Consider the following 16054-nt stretch of genomic DNA (forward strand, 5'->3'; position numbering starts at 1 on the left):
TTGTATATATTATGTGTTATAACTAGGCAACTATACATCTGTCATCTTTCTACTATTTTCATCTGTATTCTTTTGGCATATTTTATGTGTTAATAATTGTAACAAGTATTCTATTCATCTGTTTTATTTAATCTCGTCAGGGGGGGGGTGTCATGCCACCAAGTCATGATGAAGCAATGATCAAGTATAGATGCGGTGAGAGTTCACACGAAATGTCTGTGAAGGTAAGACGAAGGAAAGAACGAGAGGAAAAATTTTAAAATGTTCCTTAGTTATTTTATGCTAATTCGAACAAGAAAAAAAAATCCTTTTTATAGAAAATCTGGACAGGCTACAAATTTTCCATAATTACTCATTCAAAAAAAGAAGCTTTCGCAAAAATTTTCAAAAAACCTGTTCAATAATATTAATCTAATTCATCTTTACTGAAACATAACTCTTTTTCATTCAGAGAATGAAATTGAAGACAATTTATTGTTCTAACAAGTTATCAACATTAATTAGAAGAATTCTATGTAAATCTAACCTTTAAGAATAAATGTAAGTTTTTTTTCTTCTTCAAAAATAAAAATAAAAACAGAAGAAACTTTATACAATATTCGAATTTTTTGTTGTTGTTACATTTTATGAAAATTATTTTCAGGAAATATTTTAAAATGGTTGAAATTTAGATTAAATTAAAAGATAAGACCCATCAGTCCATTGAGTGAATATATATGACAATCTCAAAACAATAATGCTTATCTAGAAGTTTAAACATACTTGCTGTCCACTGCTTTTTTCCAAACGGTCCATCATTTCCTCATATTGCAAAGGCTTTATGTCCAACCTTTCAGCTTGTTGAGACAACCATTTCTCATCTTCCGAGTCCATATCATAATCTGGTATGTCTTGGTCCATGGAGAAAGCTAAAATTTAGAGGAAGAGGAACTTTACTTCATTGAAAAATTTTTTAATCAAACATAAAAACTACCTTTTTTAAACAATTAATCTGCTAATAAATCAGTAAATTCAGCTTAATTTATTATCTGACAGACTTAATCCCAAACTACTCTGACACTTGCTTTGATAGGAAGGAATATAAACCAAATGTTTAACTATAAATCTCAGCTTAATAATATTGAACAAGAAGAAAAAAATTATGCTTAAAAATTAAGATATAGTCAGGATAACTAGTTTTTTTCAATCTCACAACTAAAGTAATTTTATATCTCAGTTCACAATAGTGTGGTAGTCTAAAAATTGTGCTTTTTTTTATGAAAACCATCATTAATATTAATTAAATTCTATGTGCCACAGTGTTGACTGATAGAAGGTGGTCTACCAAAAATTTGACTCCACACAGCTTCTATCACTTAAAGAGATTTGTGGAAAGAATTTCTCTAATTTGTAGGCAAATCGAAAGAGATCCAGGAAAGTGATAAAACATCATTTTAATTTTTTTAATAAGATCAAAAATGTTTAATCAATTTTGTTAATTTTTATTAAACAAAATTTATAACACTAAGAAAACTTTTATTTCATACTATTCAGAAATTTATCATGTTTTGAAATTTAAAAGAATATTTTTTTAAATCACTATTTTCTAGCATTAAATTTAATACTAAAAGATTTTAATCAAAAACAGGTTTTTGAAATAAGTTAGAAGACGCTCTATCAGTCATCACGCCTCAACTTAAACAATAAACACTCAACATCTGCAGTACTGGCATTACAGGGTTCATGCTCTACTTAAGAAATAAAATTCAAGTACTTTTCAAGGACTTTTTAAGACTTATTATTAAAATTATCAAGGACTTAAATTTTAGTAAAAGATAGACTAAAATTTTACATATTAAACTAAAATGTTTTGACAATAATAGTTAGTTGACAGTCGATAATAGCAGTACTGAAAAATAAGACTTCCATTGCTCTCTTGATTTCGGAAAGTGATCTAAGTATAAAAAAAGCAAGGGTGATTGGCTTCTAGTCAAAAATAAAATTCATGATTCATAAAAACGTCAGATTTGAATTTTGCACAAGGCCTATTTTAAGCTAGGTATACAACCAGGGTTGGGTTTTTGCCGTTAAAAACTGGTTTTTGACATGACAGTGGTAAAAGCCGTGTTTTAACCGGTAAAAACTGTCAAAAACCTACTGTTTTCTTTAATTTATGGCATATAGTGGACAATATATTATTTTCACATAATTGCCTTTATAAATGAATGTTGTAAATTATTGCTATTGATTTTGCAACTATATACATGTATTCTTATAGAAGGATATACATTCATGCTGAAATATTGTAATATACTTATTGAAAATAGTGATACTTGCTTTTATCATTATAGCTTGATTTGCAAAGGATTCAAAATTTTGCACTTCTTAATTGTTAGAAAAAAACAAACAAACAAAAAAGCTTGGAACAATTAATAAATTCAAGAACTAAAAAGAAGAATTTAAAATTTGGCATTTCTTAAATATTAGAAATAAGCTAAACAAAACTTTCAAAACTTGTCACTCATAACAAACTCTAAGTCAAGAATGACTTGACATTCTTCAGTAGTGTAATATGACAAACAAAATTATGCTTGGAAATGTTGAAAAGTTAGTTTAGTATCCTAATATTTTACTTCAAATAGTATGTTTTGATATAATCGTGTTGAGAAAATGCAAGAATCTGTTCTTAAATATCTTTTAACAACTTTTTTTTCTAATTTTATTGCCCAAAAATGAATTAATTTTAAATTATAAGCAGTTAAACTCAAATAAAAATACAGTTTTACCAAAACTATGGGTTTTTGACAGTTTTTGACATGACGGTAAAAACCATCATGTGTCAAAAACTTGCCAACCCTGTATACAACCTCTGTATACAACCCTGTATACAACCTGTTTTAATTAACCACTCATACTTGAATTAATTTTTTTTCAGTAGCATCGATCATACGCACTTGACATGGTCACATGAACACGAATCGTAACGAGTAGTTTTCAAATAGAGTATAAATACGAAAATCGATGTTTGATATTGCAAAATGCGTGAAAACGAATAACGACATTGGATTTTAAACTTGCGGGAAAACTAATCGCGATATTGGGGTTTAAAAACGCTTAAGTACAAATCGCGATATTAGATTTTTAAATTGCTTTAATGGGAATTGCAAGTACAATTTTTGAATCACGCAAAAACGAATTGCAACACATAGCTTTTAAATCAGTTTAATACGAAGATCGATGATTGATATTAGAATTGCCTGAATAAGAATCGAGATTTTGTCAGAATTTGGCGCAGTTCCCAATATTTAAAATTCCTAAAATCAGCCAAACATACATAAAATCTTAAAATCAAACAGTATGTGTCATCATCTTATAGGAGGGAAAGTCATTTTCTCACACTTACGCGCGTCAAAAAGTTAAACACAGAAATGCTGGAAATAGGGCTGTTTTCCTGAGTTTTCGATACTTTTCAAGGTCATTTGGAATTTTTCAAGGATTTAATATCATTTTCAAGTATTTCTAGGGGCCCTTGAAAATCAAAATGAAATTCAAGTACTTTTCAAGGCCGCGGGAACCCTGCATTAGCACTATAAAGTCTAAAAATATAAAAAAGATAATTGGTTTGCAAAAGCATAAATAAAAGTAAAAATATTTAAAAATAACGGGCTGGCAAAAGCATAAATAAAGTAAAATAAACACATAGAGAGATAAATTTAAAAAATTCAAATCAGATGATAAAATTAGAAGTCAATGTTTAGAGTAGAGTTGTTGGTTTTCGTTAGATTAGTTTTTGTTTGGAATGAATTTGAGTTACTTACATCCTGTTACGGGTTTTTTTTGTTGTTCTATGATCTTTTCACTATCCTGTTAAGGGTTATTCATATTTGTTACTGTTTGTGTTGTTTGTGAATAAAAGTTTTTATAAAAAAACTGAACAGTTCTTTAATATAGCTTGATACGCTACAGCTATATATTTAATTGGTGGCAGTGGTGGGATTCGTTCCAGAAATGTTTTACTAAGTTTTTGAAAGAATTGGTGAAAAATCATTGTTATTATGGATTTCCTACTTAAGAAAAATTAGTGAATGAGATGTTTAAAATAGATACCAAGAAGTGTGGAATTCGACGATACTTCGAACTCTTTGAACAGAAAGCGAAGAGATATAGGGTGAATTTTGATTTTTGGTTTTCGTGTGCTTTACAGCTTATTCCTGCTGAAAGGCCAGAAATTTATGATGATGATTATTATTACTTTAAAAGAAAACCTCATTGCCAATTTTCAGTATGTTCCACATGATATTCCGCGTAATAACGATCGGCAGAAAGAACATTTTAATGAGAAATGGAATTCTCCAAGTATTGTGAAGAAATTTAGATCGGAACGTGAATGTTTCTATTGTGGTGAAATAGGACATTTTAAGAAATACTGTAGACATCGAGATTTGGGTTACAGAAAAAAGAATTACGGTAGAAGTTGCAAATATAGTAACCACCAATCCGACTATAAAAATATATCACCAAAGGTTTCCCGTACCAAATTCTTATATCGAATTATTTCGATATAAGTACCAAATTCTTATATCGAAACATCAGTTACTTCGAAGGACACAGAGTCTAGTTGTCTTAATATTGGTAAATTAATATTGGAAATGTTGACAAGAGTAATTCTGAAAGAAGCCAATCAACTTCCAAAAGAACAATAGTCCCGCCAACAGTTGTATCTGAATATATGGAACCAATTACTAAAGTAAATAAGAAGGTGATTATAGATTGGAAAGAAAATATTTTTGAAAAAGTGTCTAATTGGAGTTCTCCAAGTTTTGAAGAGAATAAAAGAAAAGAAACAAAGCTTTTTTTCGTAAGGAATTTGAAAAATTTGATGAAAACATTATGGAAGTGTTAGAAATATTTTTATTGAGGATCGGAAGGAACAAAACCAAATAGTAGGAGCAGAAATAGATATGGTATTGGAAGTTAGTCCATGTGTACTAAACACAGAAATAGAAAGCGCAGTACCAAAAGACGAATTGTTCGACCGAGTTTCTAGAGAGATAGTAAAGGAGGCAGAGGAAAAGCAATGCCAAGAAAAAGTTGAGATGAAAAAAGAAAAAGATGATTGCCCAGTCAATCGAGTCAGTTTTGTGGTAGAAGAAGAAATAGCAATGCCAAAGTGCCAGAAAGAAGCATCATGCAGATACATATTCGACGAAAAATTGTGAAATAATTTTGGTGGAAAATAAAAAAGTTGGCCAGAAAGAAGAAAGATATATATGGATTTCGGAAGTAAAATCTACTAAAAATCATGTTAGTACTGAATCATCAGTTATGGAAGAAATGATGGAGATTGATTCTAATAAAGGCAGCAAAAGTTTGCCAGAGATTGTTGGTGACAAAATGGGAAGAAAGGCATTAGTCACAGAGAAACGGCAAAGATTTTCTAGTAAAAGAGTACAGTGCCCGCCGCTTTATAAAATCGGCAAGAACCGAATCGTTACAATATTAATACATGTTAACAGCATCCTTTAATAAAATCAATGCCGCCGCTTTTTAAAATCAAAATTTTGACTACATAATAAATCAAAAGTGCAACATTTCAGCTTTTTTTTGTTCTTATTTATAAAGTTTCATTTTTTCGAAGTTTAAAGTTTTTTTAGAAGAAGCAACAGTTACTCACAAACCTGTGAAACAGGTGTGGTTAACACTTTCATGCAATATACATAGTGTAAGAGTTAAGGAAAACCATGGGTGGTAAGCGGAAAGTTCATAGAAATCAATTTATCAATGTCAATTCCTTGACTTGAATAAAGTTTGGAGAAACCTATCTCACTCAACAGGGGGGGGGGCGAATTCTTATCTTACTTTTTATTGAATGAACCATAGAAGGGAGAGAAGTTTCTTTTGTTATCTATCTTAACAGAGAACATGAATAGATTTCCAAAAACTGTCTGTGGGCATGTTCCATAAAGCCGTTTGAGTAAATTATAGTTAGAGCATATATCATTTTTAAGTTCGCTTGGTGTTAAATTTTATCAGCATGCCGAAAAGGAAGGATCTCAGTCTTAAAGATAAATTTGAAGTGTTGCAAAACTATGATAAGCTTCCTAAATGAAGTCAACATGAAGCTTCAATTAAATTAGGAATTTCCCAAACTGCTCTTTTCAACATTCTGAATCAAAGGATAAATATTTCAAAGGAAATAAAAAAGAATGGAAATCTGTCAAGAAAGCGTAAGCGTGGAGGAAAATCGGAGGAAATTGAAATGGCTTTGTTAGAATGGTTCAAAAATGCATGCGAAAGAATTCCAATTTCCCGCTGAATTTTATTTCACAAAACACAGGACTTTGCTAACTTATTTGGTGATTCTGATTTTAAAGCTACAGATGGGTGGCTAACCCGATGGAAAGACCGCAACAACATTGTCTATCGTAAATTGCATGGTGAAAAGCAAGATGCTGATTTTAGCTCTGCCGCCGATTGGGTAAACGACGTGCGGCCAACACTCATCAATGATTATAAACCAGAGCAAATTTTCAACACAGATGAAACAGGATTATTTTTCCGAGCACTTCCTGAACACACACTGCTGTTTAAAAATGAATCGACTGGTGGATGTAAAAAAATAAAGGAAAGACTAACCGTACTGTTAACATGCAATATGACAGGAACTGTGAAAAAAAAAAACCTTTAGTGATAGGAAAGAGTTTAAAACCTCCATGTTTTAAAGGAGTAAAACACCTGCCCACCAGTTATGCCAACAGCTATAATGCATGAATGACATCCAGCATACTCACAAAATTTCTTCTTGAATGGGACAAGGAGCTGAAAAATGAAAAGGTAGTCTTACTTTTAGACAATTGTTCTGCGCACCCTGCTGATGAGGACTTGCGTTTGAAAACATTAGTGTTTTTGCCACCCAACACTGCCTCTTGATCAGGGAATCATAAGATCATTCAAGTTTCATTACAGAAAAATGGTTGTTCAAAAAATCATTAGTGACATAGACTGTGACAGCTCTTCGGAACTCTTAACCACAAACAATCGAAATCCCTTACTATTTTGGAATCAATGCATTTTATTCGTAACTCATGGGACATTGTTCCAACCCAAACAATATCAAAGTGCTTTAAAAAGTGTGGATTAAGCACTGGCGATGGAGCTGATAACTGTTTCGAAGGAATGCTCAGCAATGAAGAAAATGAAATGGACGAGAATTTTTCATGTTACGTAGCTATTGACAATAACCTGCAAACATCAGGAGAAAAATTGATTCTGAAATTGTTACAGACATCAAAAATTGCAAAGTTATTTCCAATCAAGAAATGGAGGAATCAGACTCAGAAGATGAAATAAACTCATCAGTGCCATCTTCAATGGAAGTCAGAAAAGCACTTAATGTATTGCGGCAAGCTTCAGAACAAAGAGGAGGAAATATCGAAAACTATAAAAACTTCTATAAACTCTTAAATGATGCTGAAAAGTTAATTTTAAATACTGCAACTCAAGCAACCATTGATCGGTTTTTTCCAAAAATTTTGTAAATTTAATCTTATTTAGGATTTTACTTTATTGAAATAATTAAATTTAGTAAAAATAAAGCATTAATGTTGTCATTATTTCAGAGTGCGCGCATTTAGAAAATATCGTAAAAATTGGATTTTTTTTCTCTTCCAAATGTTGAATCACCTCATAATAAAATCAAAAGAGCATAAAATGAAAGTGATTTTAATAAACAGCGGACACTGTATCAAGTAGTACAAAAGATCAAATTGAAACCAAAGCGGTTAACTTGCCGTGTAGGAATGAACAATTTTGTGCAAGAACGAAAATCCAGTCACGCCAAGCAAATAAAACTCCTTCATAAGGAAAAGAACTTAGGTAGGAATGGAAGCGTCAAGAAAATGAACAGACATTGAAAAATCAATGCCAAAAGGAAAATAACTTTGATATAATTTGCGTCACACAAAAGAGTTAAACTAAAATGGTCGCCAAATAATTTTGATCACAAATTTATCGATACACGATTGAAACGAAAAAAGAATTTATTTCGAAGAAACTTAAGAGTTTTTGCGGATAAAAGTAAAGGTGAATATCTGAGAGCTAAATGTAATTTTGATCATGGAACCAAAGCGAACAAATATAGGTGCACAAGATATGTGCCATATTGGAAAAATTACTGTGCTAATAAAGTAAGATTGAAAGAAAAGTTCAGTCATTGGCGCAAGAAATGGAAATCCAGAGTACTTTGCACAATTGGTAAAATTTGCCAAAAAATTTATCAGTGGAACTGGAAGTTTAGGAAAAGAATTGTGGTGAGAAAAAAACTGGTAAAAGAATATTGACATCTACAAAACTACAGAAGTCATGGCACTATGAAATTCGCCAATTACCCCAAATTTGGCTAACGTTTTAAGAGTAAAAGTAAAAATAATAATGAAAGTATACTCTTTAAATCGCCAAACGATAGTAGTAAAGTTAAACGATAATTAAGACTTAGGGTTTTTGTGTTTAACTATAAAACTAAAACAGCTTAATTATTATTCAAGTAAGGTTTTATAAACTATTTAATTTCAAATGATTTCTTTTTAAATAATAAGATTTTTCTGCTACTTTTTTAACTCTTTTGCTTTGTTTTAAAGATAGTTTATATAATGATAAATATTATGTTGCGATGTTATGTTTAGATAAGTCTTATTTCCTTATACATATGTACGATTTATTTACTTTAAAAAAATTAACATGTTAAGTTTGAATTAAAGTTTTAATTAAGATGGAAATATAAAAGAAAAATATATTGAAGTTTTTGAAATTGAACCAGTAATGTTTAATTTTAAAAAGTGTTTAAAATGTCCTTATAAATTAAACATAAGTGTTAAGGGAATTTGTTTGTAGAGAGAACTGCTAGTGTTCTTAAACATGTTATTTTTTTTAGTTATGTATATAAATATTAATAAGATTGAGTTTTAATCTAATTATATGAAGTTTAAAAATGCTAAGTATATTGTTTGGATTTAAAACTAATGATACCAAGATAAAAATAAGCATTTTGGAGAAAAAAAATCTTTAAAGAAGTACACAAAAAAGTTCACAAATAACATTTCCTTTGTTTTCTATGGAAAAGTTCTTCCAAGGGGAGAGGAGTTATAAAGTCTAAAAATATAAAAAAGATAATTGGTTTGCAAAAGCATAAATAAAAGTAAAAATATTTAAAAATAACGGGCTGAGAAAAGCATAAATAAAATAAATAAACACATAAAGAGATAAATTTAAAAAAATAAAATCAGAGGATAAAATTAGAAGTCAATTTTTGTTGTTGGTTTTCTTTAGATTAGTTTTTGTTTGGAATGAATTTGAGTTCCTTATATCCCGTTATGGGTTTTTCTTGTTGTTCTATGATCTTTTCACTATCCCACTACGGGTAATTCATATTTGTTACTGTTTGTGAATAAAAATTTTTCTAAAAAAACTGAACAGTTCTTTAATATAGCTTGATATGTAGCTACAGCACCATTTGTTGAGGAATAAGAGTAGTATTTTTTGCATCAGTTTATATTTTATCCCCAAATGTTTTTTTTTTTTTTTTAAATTTCTTCTAAAGATACGGAGAAATTTGAGAATATACAGGTACATTGGAGATAGTCGTAAAATACAGGTAAATAGGAGATAGTTGTAAAATACAGGTAAATAGGAGATAGTTGTAAAATACAGGTAAATAGGAGATAGTTGTAAAATACAGGTAAATAGGAGATAGTTGTAAAATACAGGAGTCCTCGTTAAAAAACAGTCGACTTATCAGGTATGACAATGTTAGTTCAAATTTTTTTTCGGAAACTAGATCTTTGTGAAACAGTATATTTTATGCAGTGCTTTAGTTATTTCATGGGGGAGAGAAATACAGTAATTTACATTTAAAGATCTTTTTAGATCACTTAATATTAAGAAATAAGTTTGTGCAGTAAATAGAAGGCCATAGATAAAGGAGAAAGACCAAAGAATGTTACATTGAATTACCTTTTATGTATAAAAGAAAGTAAACTTATGCGAAATGCAAAAGGTGTGAGCATACTATGGCGAGAAGAGAATGAAAGTACATTCAGAAAAATGCAGAAGTATATTGAAGGTGCAGGATGAAAGAAAATACTGTGAAAACGATGAACAAATGGTTCAGATGGATTATACTGACTTTGAAGTTCTAGAAAGCAATATTTATAAGAAAGGAAGTGAAAAAGAATTTGAAAAAAAAAATTAACATGTCTCTAATGCAGTTGGATAATTTTTAATAGATAATTTTAGATAGTTCTTTCAGATAACTTTTAATATAATATTTTGTTAGTTATTACTTTGTTTTCCTCATTTATATATTTATTTGGTCTTAGCCTTTTAATTTCCATGTTAAATCAAATTATTAATATTATTTTACTTTTTCACTCTTTATTTTTAAAAAATACTAATCTTTAATCATTATGGGTTAGTTTTAGGCTGTTGTAGATAACAATAGATACTTTTTGACATGAACTATGCAATTCTGAAGTTCGATTTTCTTTTTTCAAGTTCGTCAATCATTATGTTTTTAGACAACCAAATGAATATCTATAGTCTGTTCAACGAGAACTGATAGCGAAAGTAAACAAAGCGGCGTGCTATTTGGCGCAATACAGCTGTCTACTTGGCGCCGGAATAATGACAAATAGCGCCTATCAGACAAGCAAAAACTCTTATTTTTAGAGGGTCGTTTGTTTCGCCGTGGTGTCTTTTTGCAGGTGTTTCATGAGTAATATGGAAAATAAAGCGATGGATTTAAGTCCTCCTAAAAAACGACAGAAGAAATCTTACATAAGTAAAGCTGAGAAAGAAATAATATTGAACATTTATAAAACAGAAGTGCATTCAAAACCAGATGTTCCAATCATTGATGTGGCTAACCATGCGGCTTCTTCTGTTTTCAGAATTATTAAAGAATATAAAAAGGATGGTATATTACATTCCCCGAAGAGGACTAAACCTCGTAAAACTTTTTTGGATGACATTGACGATTTCGACAAAAATACTGTAAGAAGAAAAGTTCATGATTTTTTCCGCCGTAACGAAATTCCGACAATAAACAAAGTTCTCAAAGCTGTGAACGATGATTCTGATTTACCAAACTTTAAAAGAACGACATTTTATTCCCTGTCAAAAAAATTAGGCTTCAAACATCAAAAACGAGGACGGAACAGCTCACTCATTGAAAAAGAAGAAATAATTTTGTGGAGGCGATTTTCGTTTTCGGTACAGTTGTTAATTAAGTACAGAAATTCAAATGTTACGTAAAATTAAATAATTTTGACACTTGATTCTATTTTTTCAAAAACCTATTGAATTCGAGGTTTACAAACTGCTTTTTTTTTATAGGTTAAGTGGGTATATTTTTCTTAACAAAAGATTTCGTGAGACATATAAAAAAGTTCCAAGTTTCTTTTAGTGTAATTATTTTCGTAATACTTCCCTTAGAAAAATAAAGATAATTAACAATTTAAAAATACAAATAAATGCAGTTCCTTCTAATATATTTTTAAATCAATCGGTGAGACATAAAACTATTTTAAATATTATTTAACTTCTAATAAATTTTTAAAAAAATTGTAATTATGAAAATAAAAGAGTATTTTTTAAACATAACTTTCAATTCTATACGACTTTTACGATGGAATTATAAAAGTTACGTTTTTCATAGATATTTATGCAAAATATATTAAAACTAATTTAATCGAAACTTAAAGAAATATATATATATATTAAAACTATTCTTAAAATAAAATTATGTGTTTACTGAAACACTTAGAAACGTATTTTCATAAAAATATTTTAATTTTGCACTTTCTTATCTAATTTTAAGGTATCAAAAACCAAACATCGTTTTCGTTTTTCTATAAAAGCGAAAGCCCTGTCGATTCAAATGAAATCGCCCATTCAGCGAAATAACCGTTAAAGTGGCAAACGTTGGCGATCAAACAGCAACCCTTTTGTTTACTTCCACTCTCAGTTCTCGTTGAACGGACTATAGGTCAGTGTTTCCCAACGTGGGGCCCACGCCCCAACCCTTTTGTCTGGGCCATTTAAATGTAATACAAGATTTCGATGCCAAAATTGAAAGGAAAAAGCAAATTCTTAAATAGATGCAGCCAATTAATATTATAAATTCGTTTGACAAGACAAAAAAAAAAATATCAACTGGGTTTTTGGTAGCGTCAAGTTAACCTCCATGCGGCAGACGGTAGGCTCCGCGTGGACCCCCGGTAGATTTAAAATCTCGCTAAACAATGAAGTTGTTTGCATCTGATAAATAGACGAAATGAGTGAAGATATTGAAAAACAGCTTGTTGAAAAGCTGAAAACAAGAAAATTCTTAGTGCAAATGGATGAATCAACTTCGATAGACAGTGTGGCAGTATTGATAACTTACAGAAGATATATTGATAAAGGTCATTTTGCTGAAGAAAAGTTGTTCTGTAAAAGATTAGAAAGCACCACTACCTCCAAAGATATATATAATGAATTAAAAAACTACTTAGACTTCAATAATATACCAATGAAAAATATAACATCTCGTGCTGCAGATGGTGTTCTTAATATGATGGGCACGAAAAATGGTTGCTTAAAATTGATGAAAGATGAGAATCCAGAAATGATTCTTGTGCATTGTGTTATTCATAAGGAAAACTTGGCAGCTAAAACAATCTCGCCTGTTCCAAATAAAGTACTACATTCAGTAAGTGTATCAATGCTATTAAAGCTAATGCCAAATGTGAGAGTCTCTTCTAGCTATTTTGTGAAGAACAAAATGCAGACCATGTGAGACTTTTACTTCACACTAAAGTACGATGGCTCTCCAAAGCGAACTGTTTGACAAGATTTATGGAATTGTTTGATACTCTTAGTAATTTTCCAAGCGACAAACCTGAACCATGGTAAAGCATTTGTGAGTTATTTAGCAGATATCTTTAAAAAACTAAATATATTAAATAAGCAACTTCAAGGAACAAATAAAACTTTTGTTGACACAAAAGCGAAGATATTTGGTTTCATTATGTTATGTCAGAAATATATTAACAACAAAATCTTCGAACAGTTTCATTGACTCCAAAAATGTGAAGTAAATGATACTGCCTTACTTGTTATTGTCGATCAACTGAAAATTCTATCGACTGATTTAAAAGAAAGATTTTCTGATTTAAAATAAATTGATTTTCCACCATGGATGATGCAGCCAATGTTAGTGGATTTGTCTGATATATCAAATATGCAGCATCAAAAAGAACTCGCAGAAATGCAAAATAATGAATCAGTTAAAACTTTATTTAATATAAAAGGAGTGATGGCATGGCTTTGCGAGGAAACAGAAATCAAATACCCGAATTCAACCAAATGTGCAAGAAAGCTATTGTTACCGCTTCCATCTTCATATTTAGCTGAATGTGGATTTAGTGCTGTAAATGATTTACTGGTAAAAAAAAGAAATCATATGGATATAACACAACGGGGGAGACTCTAGACTGAAGCTAACCAAATTGGAACCTAACATAAAATCTCTGTGCAGCAAGCATCAAGCGCAAGGATCTCGCTAAATTAAAATATTAAATCATAGAAAAATTTTGATCAAAATTATTTTGCATTTGAATTTTAGTTTTTCATTACATGCTTTTAAAATTTACCTACTGTGTTTCGTTAGCAATTTCCTAGTGATTTCTTCCTAAAACCTATCATTTAAGTTTCTTACGTGAACAATTCAATTTTTTAATATTAAAAATAATAATGTATATAGGGGGCATAAGAATTTTAAAATGGGTTAGGTGGGGCATGGCACAAAAAAGGTTGGGAAACACTGATCTAGGTGGTCTTATTGGACTAGGAAATTTTTATTGTTGGTGTGAAATCTACACAAAATATTAATAGAGGTTCAGCTTAAAAATCTTGTAATCATCTGAAAAATGAAAGGTTCCATCTTGTAGAAAAAAGAAAAAAAATACTTACGTTGAACATGAATAAGTTGTCGTGAACTTTTGTAAGTTGCAGGATATAGCTCATCTTTAACTGGTTTCGGTACATTGTATACTTCCGGAGTTGGTATGACAAGTTCCCCTGTATGCCCATATGCTTGTTGTGCTGAAATGGCCCTTTGCAAATGATGTTCCTAAAAAGAACAAAGCAATTAAGTTTATAAAAATTGATTAAAAAAGAAATTATTATTTCGAAATACCTTTACCCTCAACTTCTACAATCAAAACATCTATAAACTTATGTTTCTTCCTGTGCAATTGATAAAAATGACCAGTTAAACAAAAAAATATAAGAATATGTAAAATTAAAATATTTTTTATATCTAGATATCAACATAGCTATAATTATTTTTTTAAATTAGCAATTTTTCTCATAAGAAGTTCGCAAAACTAAGCCTTACATTATTAAACTCTTATTTTTTTTGTTAAGAACTTATTATACTATGACATGTTTTCTAATAAACAAAATAAGGTTAAGAAATAATATGTCTAAAATGTTTTTTCTTTTTAAAGCTACTCTTGAAAAACAGTCATAGATCTGTAATTACTTCACATGTTTTCAACAACTACTTTTACTAACACCAATGAGATCTCTTTCAAAGAAGCTTTCCATATTTGATGAACACAGTTAATAATTAAAGAAACTTTCCGTGGCAAAAACGTTTTTGGCTTTCGGCTAAAAAGCGTTCTAACACTCATATTTTTTTGGAAGATATTTTTAATGACAAATATATATTTTACTAATATAAAGTAACAGAAGTTGTGTTGACAAAAAAAAGTATATTTTTAAAATTTGATACGTAATATTTTTGTTTAATTTGATATGTAATACTTTTTTAATTCTAATATTATGGGTGATTCTCTTATTTTGTTGGGGGGGTGGGGAATACACCAATTATTTCCTTTTTGCATTTTGTAAATCGTGAATACATAAAAAAAAATCAAAAATCATGAATTACCGTAAAAAAGATTGACATAAAAAAAAAGATGGATTCTTTAAAAAGGTTTACGAGATTCGGTTCTTGTGATAAATAATATGGTATAAAAAAAAAAAGGATTTTAAAAACTATGTGAAAATCAAAGCCTATAACTGTGAGAAAAAAATCAAAGTAACATTGAGCTAAAAATTAAATATTTAAATCCGCAATTCAAATTTCCCATATTGGCAGGAATATATTGTGATATTTTAAAACGATGTGAAAATCAATATCAATAACTGCCAAATGAAGAATCTGAACACTACAATACTATTTATAAAGAGAATAGAAAATCAGGAGCGATTCTCTAAATAAAAAAAAAAAGCATTAATTCTGCAAAAAAACAAAAAAAACTTTCAGTAAGAACTCTAACATTCTGTGACAATATCACTGCATCACAGTGATTCTGTCATGGGTATTAAAGAAAACAAAGTTAAAGATATTAAATGCAAGAAAAAAATTCAACAAAAAAAAGGTAAGAACAAGTAGAATTATGCTTTTGATTTTTATCCCCTTTCAGAAAATTTTAATTTAAAGTGAAATACTTATAAATGTAAAGTTTTTATGACATACATTAGGGTGGACCATGGCAAGCCTATGAGAACACATTTAAAACAAAAAAAAATTATAACATCCATCTATTTGAAAGATAATTGTACAATTTCAATCTTTTTACTGACAATCACCATATTGTTTATTCCAATTTTTATTTATTAACTGACCAGGTGAGCCATTTGAACTTTTTTTTAGTAAGTTGCAAGATATATAAATTTCTGCAGAAACAAAAAAAAAATTTTTTTTTTAAAAAAATTAATCAGAATTTTGTACTTCCCAACGAAAATTCTTTCCACAAGAACTAAGTAACATTCTGTGACAATGTTGAAGTGTCGCCACGATTCTGCTACGGCTTATAAGATGCCAGACATTCCCAAAAATCAGATTAAAATAAAATATTCTTTTTTGAAAAGAAATTAAGATAAAAAAAGTATTAAGGGTAGCAATAAAATATTTAAAAACTTTAGGGTGCTTTTAAGAACCTTTTCCAAAAATTTTAGGGGAAATTTA

At 29.6% G+C, this 16054-nt stretch overlaps 1 protein-coding gene across 1 annotated transcript in view; it reads right to left on the reverse strand.

The window, feature by feature from the left end:
- Positions 1 to 16054, reverse strand: part of E(Pc) (Enhancer of Polycomb) — a 58809-nt gene that overhangs the window by 36170 nt on the left and 6585 nt on the right. Inside the window, exons 2-3 of the mRNA XM_087163955.1 lie at positions 13987 to 14146; positions 763 to 908 (exon numbers count right to left, since the gene is read on the reverse strand). Of these exons, the coding sequence (XP_087020081.1) occupies positions 763 to 908; positions 13987 to 14146 (306 nt within the window). The remainder of the gene's footprint in view (positions 1 to 762; positions 909 to 13986; positions 14147 to 16054) is intronic.

This window comes from Parasteatoda tepidariorum, chromosome 5 (assembly GCF_982258835.1).
Source record: "Parasteatoda tepidariorum strain Cologne lab strain chromosome 5, Ptep-v5.0, whole genome shotgun sequence".
NCBI lineage: Eukaryota > Metazoa > Arthropoda > Arachnida > Araneae > Theridiidae > Parasteatoda > Parasteatoda tepidariorum.